The sequence below is a fragment of the Artemia franciscana genome, chromosome 11, assembly GCF_032884065.1.
Source record: "Artemia franciscana chromosome 11, ASM3288406v1, whole genome shotgun sequence".
Lineage (NCBI taxonomy): Eukaryota > Metazoa > Arthropoda > Branchiopoda > Anostraca > Artemiidae > Artemia > Artemia franciscana.
The window spans coordinates 25,482,971-25,499,471 of record NC_088873.1 but is presented as its reverse complement, the minus strand read 5'-3'; the positions used below and the strand labels follow the sequence as shown (position 1 = coordinate 25,499,471).

At 34.1% G+C, this 16,501-nt stretch overlaps 1 protein-coding gene across 6 annotated transcripts in view; it reads left to right on the top strand.

Moving 5' to 3' along the window:
• The first annotated feature begins 366 nt into the window (after positions 1-366).
• LOC136033011 (peptidyl-prolyl cis-trans isomerase FKBP8-like) overlaps positions 367-16,501 on the top strand; it is a 62,231-nt gene continuing 46,096 nt past the window's right edge. For 2 of the 6 annotated variants that reach the window (XM_065713550.1, XM_065713545.1), the window contains exons 1-3: positions 422-545; positions 12,790-13,118; positions 14,537-14,671. In XM_065713550.1, coding sequence (XP_065569622.1) covers positions 539-545; positions 12,790-13,118; positions 14,537-14,671 — 471 coding nt within the window. In that variant the 5' untranslated portion in view covers positions 422-538. Of the gene's footprint in view, positions 546-568; positions 621-896; positions 973-2,210; positions 2,367-12,789; positions 13,119-14,536; positions 14,672-16,501 lie in introns of those variants that run through there. The other 4 variants (XM_065713547.1, XM_065713546.1, XM_065713548.1 and 1 more) reach the window with 4 other exon arrangements.

The window sequence follows — 16,501 nt, the reverse complement described above, 5'->3', positions numbered from 1 at the left end:
ATTTATGAGTCTAATAGAAATCTAAAAAGATGAAAATTTAATTATAAATGAACTTAATAGAAATAATTAAAGAATTAAATAATAAGTTGAGATCAATCATGCAACTATTTAAAACATGCAGTTGAATACTGTTGTTACGATGGCTTTCCGACTGAGTTGCTGAAATCGGTCCCGAAAAAGCCTTTTCGTTTCAGGGCCTATACTAGAATCTGATACCTGAAAAGTAGGGGGATGAATAGAGAGAGCAGTTAAACTGTTTGACAATCTCAAGCAAAGAGTATTATCATATTACCACTATCGTTTGCCCGCTCAGCTGCTGAAGTCAGTACCCAAAAAAAGCTATGTGTGTCGGACCCCAAAATATGGCACTCCAACCGAAAAAGAAAAATTCTGTATGAATTGGTAAACCTCAAAATTTGGTCGAAGAAAAGTAAGATTCACAACATTTCAACTAAAAATTTTACAAGTTAATGCTTTTAAACAGCCCTGATTGGTCAACATGATAACTCTTTAGGCTAGTCAGAGACAGCACTCTAGAATGCAGGGTTAGTGGTTTACCCCCTCAGAAGAAAGAAAACTTCATAATATGCAGAAAAATCAGTAACTTAGTAGCCAACGAGGTGTACACTTAGGCTCCTTGCTATATATAAGGGAACAATACATACTTCAGAACCAGCTTTTCTATCACATCATTTGTGTCCAAACTCTAAGTCTCAAAAAATATTTAGGCCTATAAACAAATACCATCCAACCTAACCTAATTTATCACTATTTTTCTATTGGCATATTTCTTTGAGAAATAATTAGATGACACTGGTGGTGTTTAGTTAGATATGTAGAGTATTTAAAAACAGAAAAAGGCATTCAAGAAATTTATTAAAGATTTTCTAGGCCTACAACAATGAAAGAAGTGAAGACAAAGTTTCTCCTCCTTCAAAATGTGTTAATTAGGATTACTCTGCGTATTATGAAGTAAGTAGGCCTACTACTTTCTTAGCATGTTTTCGTATGTATAGCTAGGGTCCTAGGCTTATAGCCTACTGCCAACAACATAACCTAGCTAGGATGAATACTTCACTTGATGCCTCTTTTATGCTCTTTCAATGGCCTAATTCAACAAATATGTAATGTGGAAATTATATTTTGAGCCCTTGAAGGGCTAAAAAGGTTCAAAACAACCTATTGGCTTAATTACTAATATTTTAAAAATGTTTTTGAAAAAATGGATATTAAGAAAAATTAAAATTTGTAGATGATTCAGAAAAGGTAAATAGGCCTCCACTAGTCTCAATAGTCAGTAAATGTTTAGTTTCATCACATGGTGTCTAAACTTGAAACTGTGCTGGGTAAATGTTTACTTTTGTTCCAAGTGCTCTAAATTGTGTAGGCTATTACTGTATATAGCAAGATTCTGATGATCACATATTGTTTCTTTGTCATTATTAGAGAAGCACATTGATTTTTTAGATTTCTAAAATCCCTCTCTAATAAGACTAAAAATGCATAAAGTAGGCTTGCTACAGATAACATTACCTACAGAGCAAAGTTTATTAGTCCATGATCCCTGTGGGCAGCAGGGTAAGGTCTGTATTCTATATTTATTCAACAAAGACTAATAAAACGAAAAAAAAAAAAATCAAACAAGGTTTACCAAGTAAATATAGAATACAGACCTGGTCCTGCTGTCTGGAGGGCTCATGGACCAATATGCTTTGCTCTATAGGTAATGTTACCTGTAAGCAAGCCTACTTTATGCATTTTCAGTTTGCCCTGTGGAAGAAGAGGGTCAACCAGAAATGGATGGGCTTTTCTAACAGTGACAAAGAAACACTATGCTATCATTAGAATCTTTCTATATGTAGTAATACACACTTTAAAGCACTTGGAACAAAATTAAATGTTTACCCTATGCTGCAAAGCAGCTTGGTTTCAAGTTTAGAGTACTTTAAAATGCTAATTCTAGAAGTGCATCCATTTTTTAGCTTTCTAATATCCCTCTTCAACAAACTAAAAATGTGTAAAATGGGCAGAGTTTTGAAGCCAAGGGAAATGTTGGGGTTTTACTATATGAATGAAATTATATTTTAAATACTATTTCCAGTTGTCACTGGTAATTTTTCTGTAGTAGTAAGTCAAAAGATAATTAAAAAACATATGTATCCATTAATGCATCAATGGGTTTTTTCTATCTTTAAGAAATGTATTTGCAGATCTTTGAAATCTCATCAATTGGGATTGAGTATACTTGTGAAGCTAAAAACACTACTTCATTTAAGCTTGATCTGTTTTGCAAGGATTCACTTTCATCGCACAGATTTTGAAAGGTCATCAAAAGTCACTGTATTCTAGAGGGAGAAGGATTAGAGGTAGGTGCTTCTGTTATGGGGGGGGGGTATTAATAATGATAATATGGGGGGGGGTTGTTAATATAAATATGGTCATACTAAATATTATAGGGGGTTTGACTTAAAGTGATAATGTTATGGGAGCTAAATGGGTGAAAGATTTTGATAGGGGTATATGATTGATAATGTCCAATATTGTCTGCAATAGAATCATCTTAGGGGTGGATGGGTCTTACTTTATGACATAAAGTCCCTAGAGAGCATTCCTAAGACAACAAGAATACTACCTGGTGTCTGGATTCATATGCAAAGATGGTTAATAGACAATATTTTTATTTCAGTACTTACATACAAATTGTCCAGTAAAAGCACTTGTACAAATTGGGTATTAAAACTCACATAAACTTAGGTTTAGGGACAAGTCAGTATTGCTTCAAAATTCTCTTAAAATTATCTCTTGACTAACACTCTTCTAAAACTCCATTGTCCATCCTAGAACTTGACTGAGTTACAAAAGGTTTTTATCCTGCCCTTTTGCAATGTTTGACCTCTCCCCAATATGATATCATGCCTTTGCAGTAATTGAATCTTGATAAGATGCTAATCCTTTATAGAATTAAGAAGCTAACTCCATTTGCTATTTTTTACTCCAAGTCATGACTTTGCCCTTCATTGTGATAAGAGGTTTTTTTCTTATGAAATGTTGAAGTGATAGCCATGAGAGAAAAATTTTCAAGTAAGTCAACCTGCATGTGTTCCCCAGCGAGAACCTCCAACAGGTACGACTCTAGTTCGGCATTTGTGAAGGGACACACATGCACGGAAAGGTGTAGCATAAATGGGAGACAGTAACAACAGCAATCAAAGGGATAAAATTAACCCTTGACTGGGCTGCCCACTTAATTCAACAATCTGTCTTGGCTTTTTTCTACAATTGGCCATGACTTTGACTTTTCCCACAACTATCCCCTCTTTTTTAAATTCAAAAATCAACGGAATTTTGAATTTAAAAAAGAGGGAATAGTTGTGGGAAAAGTCAAAGTCATGGCCAATTGTAGAAAAAAGCCAAGACAGATTGTTGAATTAAGTGGGCAGCCCAGTCAAGGGTTAATTTTATCCCTTTGATTGCTGTTGTTACTGTCTCCCATTTATGCTAAAAAGTCACAAAAAGCTGATTTACTCTATAAGACTAGGTTTTTGTATCAAATTCATTGGCTAGTGTATTGAATACTTCAAGAAAAAATGTTTTTCTACTATTTTGAAATCAGATTGCAAAAGTGATATAATTCAAAACTTCAGATTTTATATGGGAAATTATATGGCTGTATTTGACACATCAAAATACCTTCTTGGGATATACTTTTGTCTGTCAACCCACCCCTCAAAGTTTCATTCTCCTAACCTATCCTCTTTCCAAGATAGCAAAAAGTAGCTAAACTTAGATTTCACCAGAAATTTTTTAAAGAGCTAAAAACCCCTCAAAAATGATGTCAATTTTCTGTGATGTCATTTTTGAACTTAAGACTGTTTTTGAAAATTCCTGAAAATTTGTTTTCAAAATAACATTTTACTATATTAAAGTAATAATTATCATCCCTGAATCAGCTACAAATGGCAATTTTTCCTCACCAGCCAGTTTTTTTTTTAGATTGTCATTTTCCCTAGAAGCAATTATTGACTTATGAAAGAGTATAAAAAAAAGGTATGAAGTAATGTATTCAGTTTTGTCTTAGCTAATTGATGTTTTAAGATAAAAGTTTACCAACAAATTTTAGTCAACACATTTTCCAGCTTTTTCACCTTTTATGGACTTGTTTTCAGAGATGTCCTTGTTTCTAAGATTGCATGCCTTTGGATCTGAAAATCTCAGGATAAGAATAGCATTGGTGTTTGAGAATTCCTGAATATTTTCATTGAAACAAAATGCCATTTGTAACATGCTTATAGTATGCAGGTAAATTATGGCTAGGCTATAGCATACTAAGAATAGATTTGGAAATTAAACATTAGTATAATTTCAAATTAAATTGGGTTTGGGCCTAGGCTACTTAATTATTTAAATATGCTAATGAATAAAGATTAGTTAGATATTGAGTAAAGCTAAATAATAAAATGAAATAGGATACATTACAGTTTAAAACAGAATCCTTTAAATACCACTATGATTATTTGTTTTTATGGCACTTGGTATTAACCAAGTGACATATAGCAATGGCAAATTCTGTTGGTCTGTCTGTCTGTTGGTCCTGGTTTTGCTACTTTAGGCACTTCCAGGTAAGCTTGGACAATGAAATTTGGCAGGCGTATCAGGGACTGGACCAGATTAAATTAAAAATAGTCATTTTCCCGACTTGACCATCTGGGGGGGGGAGTGGGGGCCCATTAATTTGGAAAAAATAGAAAAATAGAAGTATTTTTAACTTATAAACAGTTGATCAGATCTTAATGAAATTTGATGTTTGGAAGGATATCGTGTCTCAGAGCTGTTATTTTAAATCCTGACCGGATCTGTTGACATTGGGGGGGGGGAGTTGGGAGGGGGAAACCTAAAATCTTGGAAAACACTTAGAGTGGAGGGATTGGGATGAAACTTAATGGGAAAAATAATCACAAGTCCTAGATACATGATTAACATAACCGGAATGGATCTGCTCTCTTTGGGGTAGTTGGGGGGGGGGGGGTAATTCTGAAAAATTAGAAAAATGTGGTATTTTAACTTACAAACGGGTGATTTGATCTCAATGAAATTTGATATTTAGAAGGATATCGTGCCTCAAAGCTCTAATTTTAAATCCCGACCGGATCTGGTGACATTGGGGGGAGTTTGCAGTAGGGGAACCTAAAATCACAGAAAACGCTTAGATTGGAGGGATCGAGATGAAACTTAGTGGGAAAAATAAGCAGAAGTCTTAGATACGTGATTTACATAATTGGAACGGATCTGCTCTATTGGGGGGGGGGGGGTTAATTCTGAAAAATTAGAAAAAATGACGTTTTTTAACTTATGAAGGAGTGATTGGATCTTCATGAAACTTCATATTTAGAAGGACCTCTAACTCGGATCTCTTATTTCAAATCTCAACCGGATCCAGCGTCATTGGGGGGAGGGGGCATTTGGGGGGGGTGTGTGGAAATCTTAGAAAATACTTAAAGTGGAGAGATCAGGATGAAACTGGATGGGAAGAATAAAAACCTGTCTAAGATACATGACTGACATAACCGAACCGGACCTGCCCTCTTTGGTGGAGTTGGGGGGGGGGGTAATTTTGAAAATTGAGGTATTTGTAACTTAGAAAGGGTGACCAGATCTTAATGAAATTTGATATTTAGAAGGATCTTGTGCTTTAAAGCTCTAATTTTAAATTCCGACCAGATCCTTTGACATTGGGGGGAGTTGGAGGGGGAAACTGGAATTCTTGGAAAACGTGAAAATTGGGGTATTTTTATCTTACGAATAGGTGATTGGATCTTAATGAAATTTGACATTTAGAAGGAATTTGTGTCTCAGAGCTCTTATTTCAAATCCCGATCAGATCTTTTGACATTGAGGGGAGTTTGAGGGGGAAATCTTGGGAAACACTTGGAGTGGAGGAAATTGGAATGAAGCTTGGTGGATAGAATAAGCAAATGTCCTTGATACGTGATTGACGTAACCGTATTGGATTCACTCTCTTTGGGGGAGTTGGGGGGAGGGGTTCAGTGATGTGGCGAGTTTGGTGCTTCTGGACCTGCTAGGATGATGAAAATTGGTAGGCGTGTCAGGGAGCTGCACAAATTGACTTGATAAAGTCGTTTTCCCAGTTTCGACCATCTGGGGGGCTAAAGAGAGAGGGAAAATTAGAAAAAAAATTAGGTATTTATAACTTACGAGTGGGTGACCGGATCTTAATGAATTTTGATATTTAGAAGGACATTGTGACTCAGAGCTCTTATTTTAAATCCTGACCGGCATTAAGCTTCTGATTTTCTTTTTAAATCAATCTATTGATTCTTAGAATTTTGTTAGAGCTCATACCATATGAGCTCTTGGCTCTTAGCTCTTCTTGCCTTGTCACAAGTGCCATATGAGCTCTTAGCTCTTGTTATGTTATAAGAATGCTATAAATATTATTTTGTTTCAAAGAAAATCTTTAGAATTCTAAAATAAAACAGGCATTCTTACTGCAAATTTTTCAATTCCAATGGCATGCAATTTTATGATAAAGGAAAATCAATACCTTTGTAAGAAAAAAGTAGATTAAAAGTGAATAAAATTGAAAGTGCCTAAAATATATTTTTTATGTAGGCTATATAGCCTAACCATAATTTTTTTTATATTTTGAAGTAAGAATTCTTTTCTTACTTTTTTTCCTTCTGAGGGACCACTGAATAATAACCCACTGTAGTTCTGCTTAAGTAATGCCTTCCATGTATTTTTTTTTTATGTTTTTTAATTGCTCTAATGCATGACCAATTCTAAAGAAAGTCCTTTAAATTTCAGAAAACTACTTTAAAGAATTTTAGAATATTTAAGTAGGGTGTATATCATTCCTAAAGGTAAACTACCTTAAAGCATTTTAGAATACTTAAGTAGTGCATATATCATTCCTAAAGGTTGCTTTTGATTCGTGTAGTCAACACCTTGGTCACTACACTGAAGATTTTAGTGAATAAAATAGCTTGTTATTAAAATTGATTTGTGTTTCAGCAGTTGTTCTTATTTAAGAAAAAAATATTGTTTGTACAAATTGAAATTTTGAGTGACTTTTCATCTTCCATGTGGTTGAAGCCATTACAACCTCTATAATGGGTTCTGTTATGCCTAAATACTTTATATATGTATTTTTGAACATATTGAATCACTGTATTTAAATACCAAAAGAGAAATATTAATATTTAAGATAGCTGAAAACAAAACGCCTGGTAGAATTTGTCACTCCCCAGGAAGTTTTCTGACAAGGCTCTTGATACCCTGTCTTGCTTGTTCCATTATTGTTATGATAATGGAACATTGCTCATAGAAAAAGACTGTTGTAATAGGGGGAGCACTATAACCTCTTCCCTTCCTAGAACTAATAATAAAGGCACAGGATAAAGGTACTGATGATTCAACAGTTTTTGTAAAACACCTCTTTTTCTATATCAGGAGCTTAATTTAAAGACATTTGGTTTAAAAAGGGTTCCAGTATGTAAAAGAAACATCTACTGATCTAACTGTTTGATTAGAAGTTCGAAGTCTTATCAGAAAAGAGTACAAAACTTCGATTTTCTTAAGTTTGAGCATTTTCATGTATAAATTTGACAGAACAAAAAGTTACCCAATTTTGACATAAGTTGGAACCCAATTGGACATGTGTTGAAATACTTGTGGGCAGATCCTGGTTCTTGTGACATGCCTATTCTTTTTACTTTATTTCTTTGTTTCTCTCCAACCTTTGTTAATGTGTAAATGTATAAAACTTTCAAGATAGTAGAAGCAAAAAAGTTGAACATCTTGAGGTCAATAACATCCTCTCCGCATCACAACATGGATTCAGATCTGGTAGATCTGTGGACACTAACCTCATCCAAACATACGAATTAGTTACTACACTGCTTGACAAGGGTCTTCCTGTCGAAAAGATTCTTCTTGATCTGTCCAAAGCATTCCACAAGGTTTGTTATGAATTGTTCGTAATCAAACTGAAGGCTGCAGGTGTCAATGAAAGTGTTGCACAGTCGATTATGGACTTCCTTTCTGAAAGATCACAGACTGTCAGAGTTTTTGATTCACAAGGAAAAATGTGACCATATTATGGGGCCTCAGATGATGGAAAAATCTAGCATCAAATCAGTAAAACTACAATTAAAAAAAAAAGTTTTTTTATGTGAAACATTATTACAAATAATAATCATTAAAATCTCATGTTGCTGAGGAATTGCCTATAAATTCGACAACTATGTTTTTGTCAGAGGACCCTTGAATTTTGACACCAATTGTTCTCATCTGTTTTACATGTTCAGTGAAGTTTCAACAGAGTCAAATTTTTCGACAGGGCCTGTTGCTGTCCTTCAAAAATCTCAACAAGGTCACTACAATATATTCTCAAAAGAAATGAATCTCATAATAGAAGCCAATATCTACATTTGAATTTGGCTGAAGGAACATTTTTAGTTGTCTGGTATTCCACTATATTAGACAAGAATTTTCAATAATTGGAATATATTTATGTCAACATAAAATTAGCTGTCATTTCAATTTAATTTTATCAAGAAAAAGTCAATATGGCTATATTTTACAGAAAATAATATGTATCTTGATGTATTGGTGCTGATCCCAACTCTTTTTTACAAAAAATAATCAAGTGATGACAGTTTGAACATTATACAGCTAGAAAATTGTCAGTAGCTCATTTTTGCTGAAAACAGGAAACTTATTTGATTGAATATTTTTCTTATCTGGGTATATCAGATATAGTGCCCACATTTCACATTGCTTTGAAGAAAAATTTCAACAGAGGTTCAAAAATTGCTCTGTCAAATCGTTGGTGCCCTTACCCTAGACAAGAAATATTTCTCGAAACTAAGAGGGACTAGATATTAATTTCTATCACCCTTCCTTCCCTAAAACTCATTCCATATAAATATTATGAGAGTTAGGCAGTTGTCTTGTTTTTTCCAATATTTTTGTTGGCTTTATAAAAACCACAATCTTAATTTTCTCTTATATTTTTAATTTATTTGTTGTCATTTTTTCCACATTGTTAGATATTTTAATTCGTTCAATTGGTGATTTTGTTTCTCTTTGCTTTCTACGCTGTCTCTTTTTGTTGTTTTATTTTTAGCCAGATTGTTTTGTTTGCATTTTCTTACTCATAGAGTTTGCACAGTTATCCTTTAGACTTTTTCCTATAGTGTTGAAGAATTGAAGTAGTATTCCTATCCAAATATTTAACTTGTTCTGTCAAGTATTTTCTTTGAACTTATAAAAACCCATACTCAATCTTGTTTTCTTTGGTTATTTATTCTTTGTCTACTTAAACAATTTCTTGCTTATTTGGAATTAAGAGTTCTGTCAATTTTAAATTTGCTTGGTCCTGACTTAAAATTTGACTCCAGTTAATCAAATTAAATTAAAATATAGTAGTATGGCGTAGTTAGGTTTTACAAATAGCAGTGTTTCCCCCTTCTTATTTTCATGATATCCCAATCAGCTTACAGGAAATGGTAGACATACATAGTGTCTTTTAACTTACTCAGCTACATATGTCTTTTTTGAGAACAGACTTAGCAAAATAGCATAAAATGGTAGTTTAAAAGGCATGGCAGATAAGCCAGCTTGACTCAAATTTGAATCAAGACAAGATTTCTAGAACTTTCAATTTCTAGTTGAATCAGCCCCCTCCCAAGCTTCTATGACTAATCCTTCCTTCAAAGTGTCTGGAAGAAAAAATAGGAAGGAAAGAAGAAATAACAGTTGGATGGCACATTGCTCTTTACTATGATAAAACAAGATCATTGCTTCAGATGTGATAGAATGTGTTCTGAATTATTTGCATATGTAAAAATAATTTTTTTTTCAAGGTGGTTCTTAGATCAGTGTCACCTTTCTTCTTTCTTTTTTTTCTTTTTTTTTGTCTATGTGATACTCCATGTTGATTGATTTGAGCCAAATGATGACAGTAAGTGGGATTGAATTTTCCTCTTCTTCTTTTTGATTGTTTACTTTAAATTGCAACTTGGAGTAATCTAAGGATTTTTCGCTATTAAGCTCTAGAGCTGAAGATTGAAGATGTTTTCTTCGTTGTTTAGTGACCAGGTGCAGTTGGATGATCAATAGCTTCCCAGTCGAGATTACACTCCCTTGAGGACCAATCAGCATCCAGCCTTCATTTGAAAATTTGAATGGTTTCAGCAGGAACTGTGTCTTCATAGAGTTTATTCCAATCGTTGACAGTTCTTGAGGAAAGAATTGAGTGTAGACTCTGGTTAGGGCAGACTGTCTTAACAAGTTTCAACCAATGACCTGTGGTTCTTAAATTAGGACCAACAATAGGAAATAATGTTGGGAGCGTGTTGGCCTTCATTAACTTGTAGGTTATAATAGAATAATCTCTATTTCTTCTGTATAGAATATTCTATATTATGTATAGAAATAGTCTTACAGGGTAAGGAAGTTCATGAATCAAGATATTATTTTGGTGGCACATCTCTTCACGTCTTCCAAAACTTCTATATCTTTTGTAAAATATGTGGAGGCTAGATACATTCAAATGAGCTTGGGTCGAACTAGTTGTCTTTACAGACTAATGATTTTGGGGGAGCAAGTGGAAAGGGTATGCTTGACCTGTCCCAGATTTGAACTAGCATCAGTTGCAGACTTCTTAGTATCAGTACTGAATTTTAATTTGTTATCAATGGTGACTCCAAGATCTTGCTCATCATTTACAGAGGAGATTGTTTGCTATGAGAGAAAACAAGAGGAACAAGATTTTTTTTGTTGAAGTGAATAATATGACTCTTGCCAACACTGAATTCAAGAACTTAGGCCTCAGCACATTGACCATGTAGTTCAAGATCATCTTGTTGAAGGGTATGATCTTCACAAGACAATCTTGGTCTGAGAAGCTTCGAGTCATCAGCTTAGTGTTATTTCCTGCTGATAGTAGAAGGAGCATCATTAATAAAGATGTTAAATTGTGTAGGACCCTACGGAACACCACTCAAAACTTCTTTAGAAGAAAGAATACGGCTACTAGTGCCATCAATCAGCCGAAACACTAAAATCACTGGTGAAGAGAAGCAAGGATCCAGAGCAGGTAATTCTCTTTGAGCTTGTCTGCACATAGCTTGATTGCAAGGTACTTGTGAGAAATTTTGTCCAAAGCTGTAGAAGTCACGCAGGATCAGGTCAGCAGGTACCTCAGTATCAAGTAACTTAGTGAAGTGACCATATGATTCAAGGAGATTGGAATCAACAGATCTTCCAGTACAAAAGCTCTGCTAGAGATTACTTGCTTTAAGGTGCCAGATAACTGCAGAATTCACTTATTTTTTTAAGAACCTTGACAACCACTGATCATGTGCTTACAGGTAAATTATTTTGAGCAATTCCTTTCTACCTTTCTTAAGTATTGGAATAATATGGGCAGTGTTCCAGTCTAATGGTAGTTTGTAAGACCCAATGATAAGCTAAATAGTAAGGAAAGTGGTTGAGACAAGACTGTTTGACATTCATGCATGATATGAGGATGAACATAGTCAGGACCAGTAGACTTATTAGTTTTAAGTGACTTTAAAACTATTGTATCAGTAATTAAAATTGTTCCCATCTCAATAAATCATATATGGGAAGAGAGGGGGAAACGGTACTAGAACTAGGGGAAAAACATATGTGAATTCTTGGTTGAAAATTTTAACTTTCAGCTCAGGTTCTGCAACTGGTTGACTATTAGGCATGTTAATAGGGACTGTATGTCTACTGCGACATTTTTGAGAAGCAAAGCACCAGCAAATCTTCTTGAAAACTCCTTGATTTGGTTAGTTATGGTACCTGGTAACTAAAAGTTTTGAAGACTTGGTGATTTTCCAAGGTTTTATTTTTTCTATAATGATTCTATGCTTTATGCTTTCTGTTAATTATCATACTAATCTCAATAGTTAAAAAGCAGTTTTTGACTACAATTTCAGTAGTTGTTTGATTTTTTTTTAATTTTCTTTCCTATTACTCAGGCCATGGGGCCTATTAGGGGGGTGAGGTGTCTCTTATTGTGCTGAAAGTTGTGGTGAACTGAAAGGACGCTGTTTCTCTGCACATGGATTTAATCCATTCTGGCTGAATTCTTTATTGAGTGGTTATGATGTTTGTTTTTTTTAAGTACGGGGGAGTTTCTTAAGTTAAGGGGGATGAGGAGATAGAACAGGTTAATGATTTTGTGTCTTTTACATCCAGTTAGGTTCTGAATATTTAAAATATTTTTTTTTTGAGGGGGGCATGAACATGTGTCTCTTTAATTAAATTAACAGAGCTGATAAAATAGGATAACTGAGTCAAAACGGAGTCATAGACTAGCCATGTCCAAAGAAGCGAATAGAATCCATACCCAATCAAGTCTTTGAATGGTTATGTTCATATAAATGTTTTTTTGTTTTGTTTTTTTTTTCAGTCACCATTTGGCTTTCAATTTATAAAATACCTTGTTTTTCCTCTGTTTTTTCTTGTTCTAAGTTTTATGTGCCTTTATTTATTGACTTCTTTTGGGTGGTTAGCTGTTTCTATTATTATCACCAACAATATCTTGATGGAGACCCTTGCTGAAATATGTGTTTCTTATTTTGCTGTATTGCTGCACTGGCTGAACATCTTGCTTGTTTGAATCTTGTTTTGTTCTCCCGGCTTTTCATCTAGTATATTTAATACAGTTACCCATGCATTTTGTTTTGTGAAACGTATGTAACTGCTATAACAAAATTCTTTTCTTTTAAGTTATGGCTCAAGACTCTGTAGAAACAGATCAAGCAACTATTACTGAAACTTTCGACAAAAACAGTAGTGACTTAGAAAATAAAACAGATTTAAAAGAAGATATACAAGAGGAATCAGGACCAGCCAAGGATTGCACAGATGAAGCTTCTGATATTGAATCTGTAAACAAAGAAATGGATGAAATATTATCTGTACCTGACCCTGGAATAGTTGAAAGTAATGTGGAAAAAGCAAGCGGTGATCAAACCGTCAATGAAGTTGAAACTGAAGGAAGCATGATAGAAGGAGCATGGGCTGATATACTTGGTAGTGGACAACTCAAGAAAAAGGTATTAGTCTACCTTTTTAGTTAAAAATAGTGGAAAATGCAATGCCTTACAATTCTTAATAGAGAGCGGGAATTGTGAATGCTTAATTGCTGTAGTCTTGCCAGAATCTTGGTCAAAATATTAAATTGTCTACAACTCCCCGTATGTGTAAAAACCAAATACCACGAAACCAAGCTCTGGTAATGACAAGCTTATGAAGCCATCTACCACATTCACTTTTGATATAATGCTCATCTGATTAGCATCCATAGCTGTTTTCTAAATGACGTGTTACTCAATGATAAGGAATAAGGATATATGACTGTCTAGTGCTTCCTAGATATAAATTAAAGCTTAGGTACTCCCTTTTGTCTTAGTATTGCAGCTCACATTTAGAGAAACATACTCATAAGCTTGTTTTTTTCAAAGGGTAGTGGTATTTTTACAGAGTATTTGGATGCAAGGATATATAGGGGCAAACTCCTGGGCTGGGAGGTTCAGCTGCATCATGATATTCTTCTTTTTGTTGGGGGGGGGGAGTGAGCTTCATATGAAAAGTTTGAAAGTGCTCTTGAGATTCATAAATATTAGTTCAGTGTATCTGCTTTGGGTCGAATTTGACATCGCAAGGCCTTTCTCATAGAAAAAGTAATATTGGTCCAGTGAGGTTGCACCTGAAACTTGCAATTTGCAATGCTGTCACTGCGGCTACTTCTGCTGTAAATATAGTCCATGTTAAAGTAACGCTGAGTGTCAGATTTTTTTTTCCTTTGAATTAGGCATTGTCAGCTGTTCAGTGTACTTGTCATAATTTTAAATGAAAGCAAACATGAAAGGTCTGCCTAAGCTCTTGCGGTATTTTTATATATTTATGTTGGCATTGTTGGGTTGAAACAAAAAAAAAACATAAATTGTAGCTAAGTAGCTTGAGTTCAATTTCATGCATAGTAGATGTTATTATGTTCAAAAGTCATTTAAGATGGGGGTTCTGAATATTTTTTTTTTCTATTTTTCTTGCACATCTTGTTTTTTTTTATTAAGTATTAAATAAAAAAAAACTATTTTTTTTAAACTGGAAATAAGGAGCCACATTAAAACTAACAGAAATTATTCCAATATGAAAGGGGCTGTATTTTTGAATTTTTCATCATTCACAAAGAGTGACTTGTTAGCAATAATTGTAAAGTTAGTTCATCTTCAGGAACGCGGTTTAAGGTTGTTTATTAGTTTACCTTTTTTATTGCCGTTGGTACGTTTTAGTGCAGGAAAATTTGTCCTCATGAAAATGGTTACGTGACGATTGTAAATGATAATTTAACGCAGCGGTTTAGTTTGAAAAATTACTAGTAAGGTGTTTATGGGGCGTCACTTGGTGATAGAAATAAAATCACGTTGTTTTCACCATAATTTGTATTTATTTTTGTCCCGTTTTTTTTTAGACTCTAAGAAAAGGCAAGTCAAAGCAACGTCCCAGCAGTGGAGATGTGTGCAAAATAAGATATACAGGAAAGCTATCGGATGGATTGATGATTGATACTAACGACGATTTTGAATTTGTCCTTGGGGATTCTGAGGTATTGTAATCTCTTGTGCGTTTCATTAAATTTCCTGTAATACTGCAGACGGACCTTCACTCTAAACTTAAAACTGATTTGATGATCTACCCAAGAATTTTCCGAAAGACACAAAAAAATGTGTATACGCAACGTTTCCCTTTCATCTGGGGACTTAATCTGATCCCACATCCAATATTGCACTTGTTGCATCAATCAGGTAACAAAGCTGGACTTCTATTTGGGATGAGAGTAGATAATTTGTTCGAAACGATTAAAGGATTGTGATAAATATGGAACTATAAAGAAGTTGTCGGAATAACCTTAAAACTAAGAGATATCTGCAGGCGGGTGAAGAGAAGCATCTTGATGGGCACGTGTCTAGCACCTAAGACCTGTGTCATAGCTTTAAATCAACCCATATACCATTCATTCAGTTGTGCAAAGTTGCAAAAGTACTGAAAAAAGCAAAAAGAACGAAAGTTAAGAAAGAAAGTACTCTAAGATAGAGAAGAAAAAATAATTCACGAATAGGTGAGTAATAAATGTAAAAAAAAAGAAAAAGTAGATTTTGGAAATAAAATGGCAATAATAAAACCTAAACGAGCATAAATCCTTTGGTAAACCCGTTTTTAAGACAGTTGATCGTATCTCATATCTAGGCCTCCTTATCGGCACCTCTATTCCTCATGTTTGGAATTTTTTGATCGCTTGCATTTCTCGCCGAATATCTGCTTTCTATGCTCCAATTTTTTCCGAGAAAGTTTATTTAAGCCGTTACAACTCGCCAACTTTTACAAAGCTTTTGTGCTACCTTGTGTTCTGCATTTTCATGATCCATGTGTATTATATGTATCGTCTTGTGGCTAAACAAACTATAGTTTTGACGAAAATCATGATTTGTTTTAGTGGTTTCAAGACAAATTTATAAAAGTTCGTATTATTTAACAATCGTTTGAGGTTTCTCTACTACCTTGGGCTAGCCTTCTAACTTCGTCGGTCAAATAAAAGAAAATTGGGGCAGATCTCTGCTAAACAAGACCTCGAATTGATAGGTTTTTTTTTTTACCATGGTGATTCTAATGATACATTTTGATTTTGAGTCGCTGCTATTTTGGGGAGCTTCAAGTTTTTGTCAAATTCTCGAAAATTGTTTTTGTAGTAAAATGGAAAAAAAAATATCTCATTTGAAAGCGTTTTTTTTTTTTTCAAAGCACGTTTTTAAATCTTCAGGAACTGTGCGCTGTAGATCAACTCACAATGATTAAAGCTTTGTGCAAGATTTTCTTTAAGACTGAATAAGAAAAAAAAAAATCGATCCGCCTTTTTCTTTCTCGTTAAATACTTGCTCTACATGCCACCATGGATACAAATCAAGATTGTTTATTAGATATAGCATAAAAGACTCAGACATCGCAGTTTCAAAACTTTGTGAAAGCACAAAAAGAAAATAGCTGGTCATCCATATTTTAGCGGTCTTTTTTTATTATATTTGAGTTAGTTTTTTTGGCTCGTATTAGGCTACACTAACATACTGTTTTCCTTTTGTTTTTTCTTTTTTCAATTAATGCTCTGTCCTTTTGAAATTTTTATTGACGGGTTTTCAAATAGATTAAATTAAACGAAAGGATTGCTATGATACTTAGCCAGCTTCTCGAATTCTCTATGTTTGCTTGTCATTTTTCTTCGATTTTGTTTTCCTTTATATTTTTTCTATAACTCTCATAAATAGCCTGTTTATAACAAAACTGGCTATTTATGTATTGGGTTTTCAGACAGGAGAAATCTACTTGTATGATTTACCGAGATAGATCAGAATACTTTCTGAGTACTACTGTTATTTAGAATACT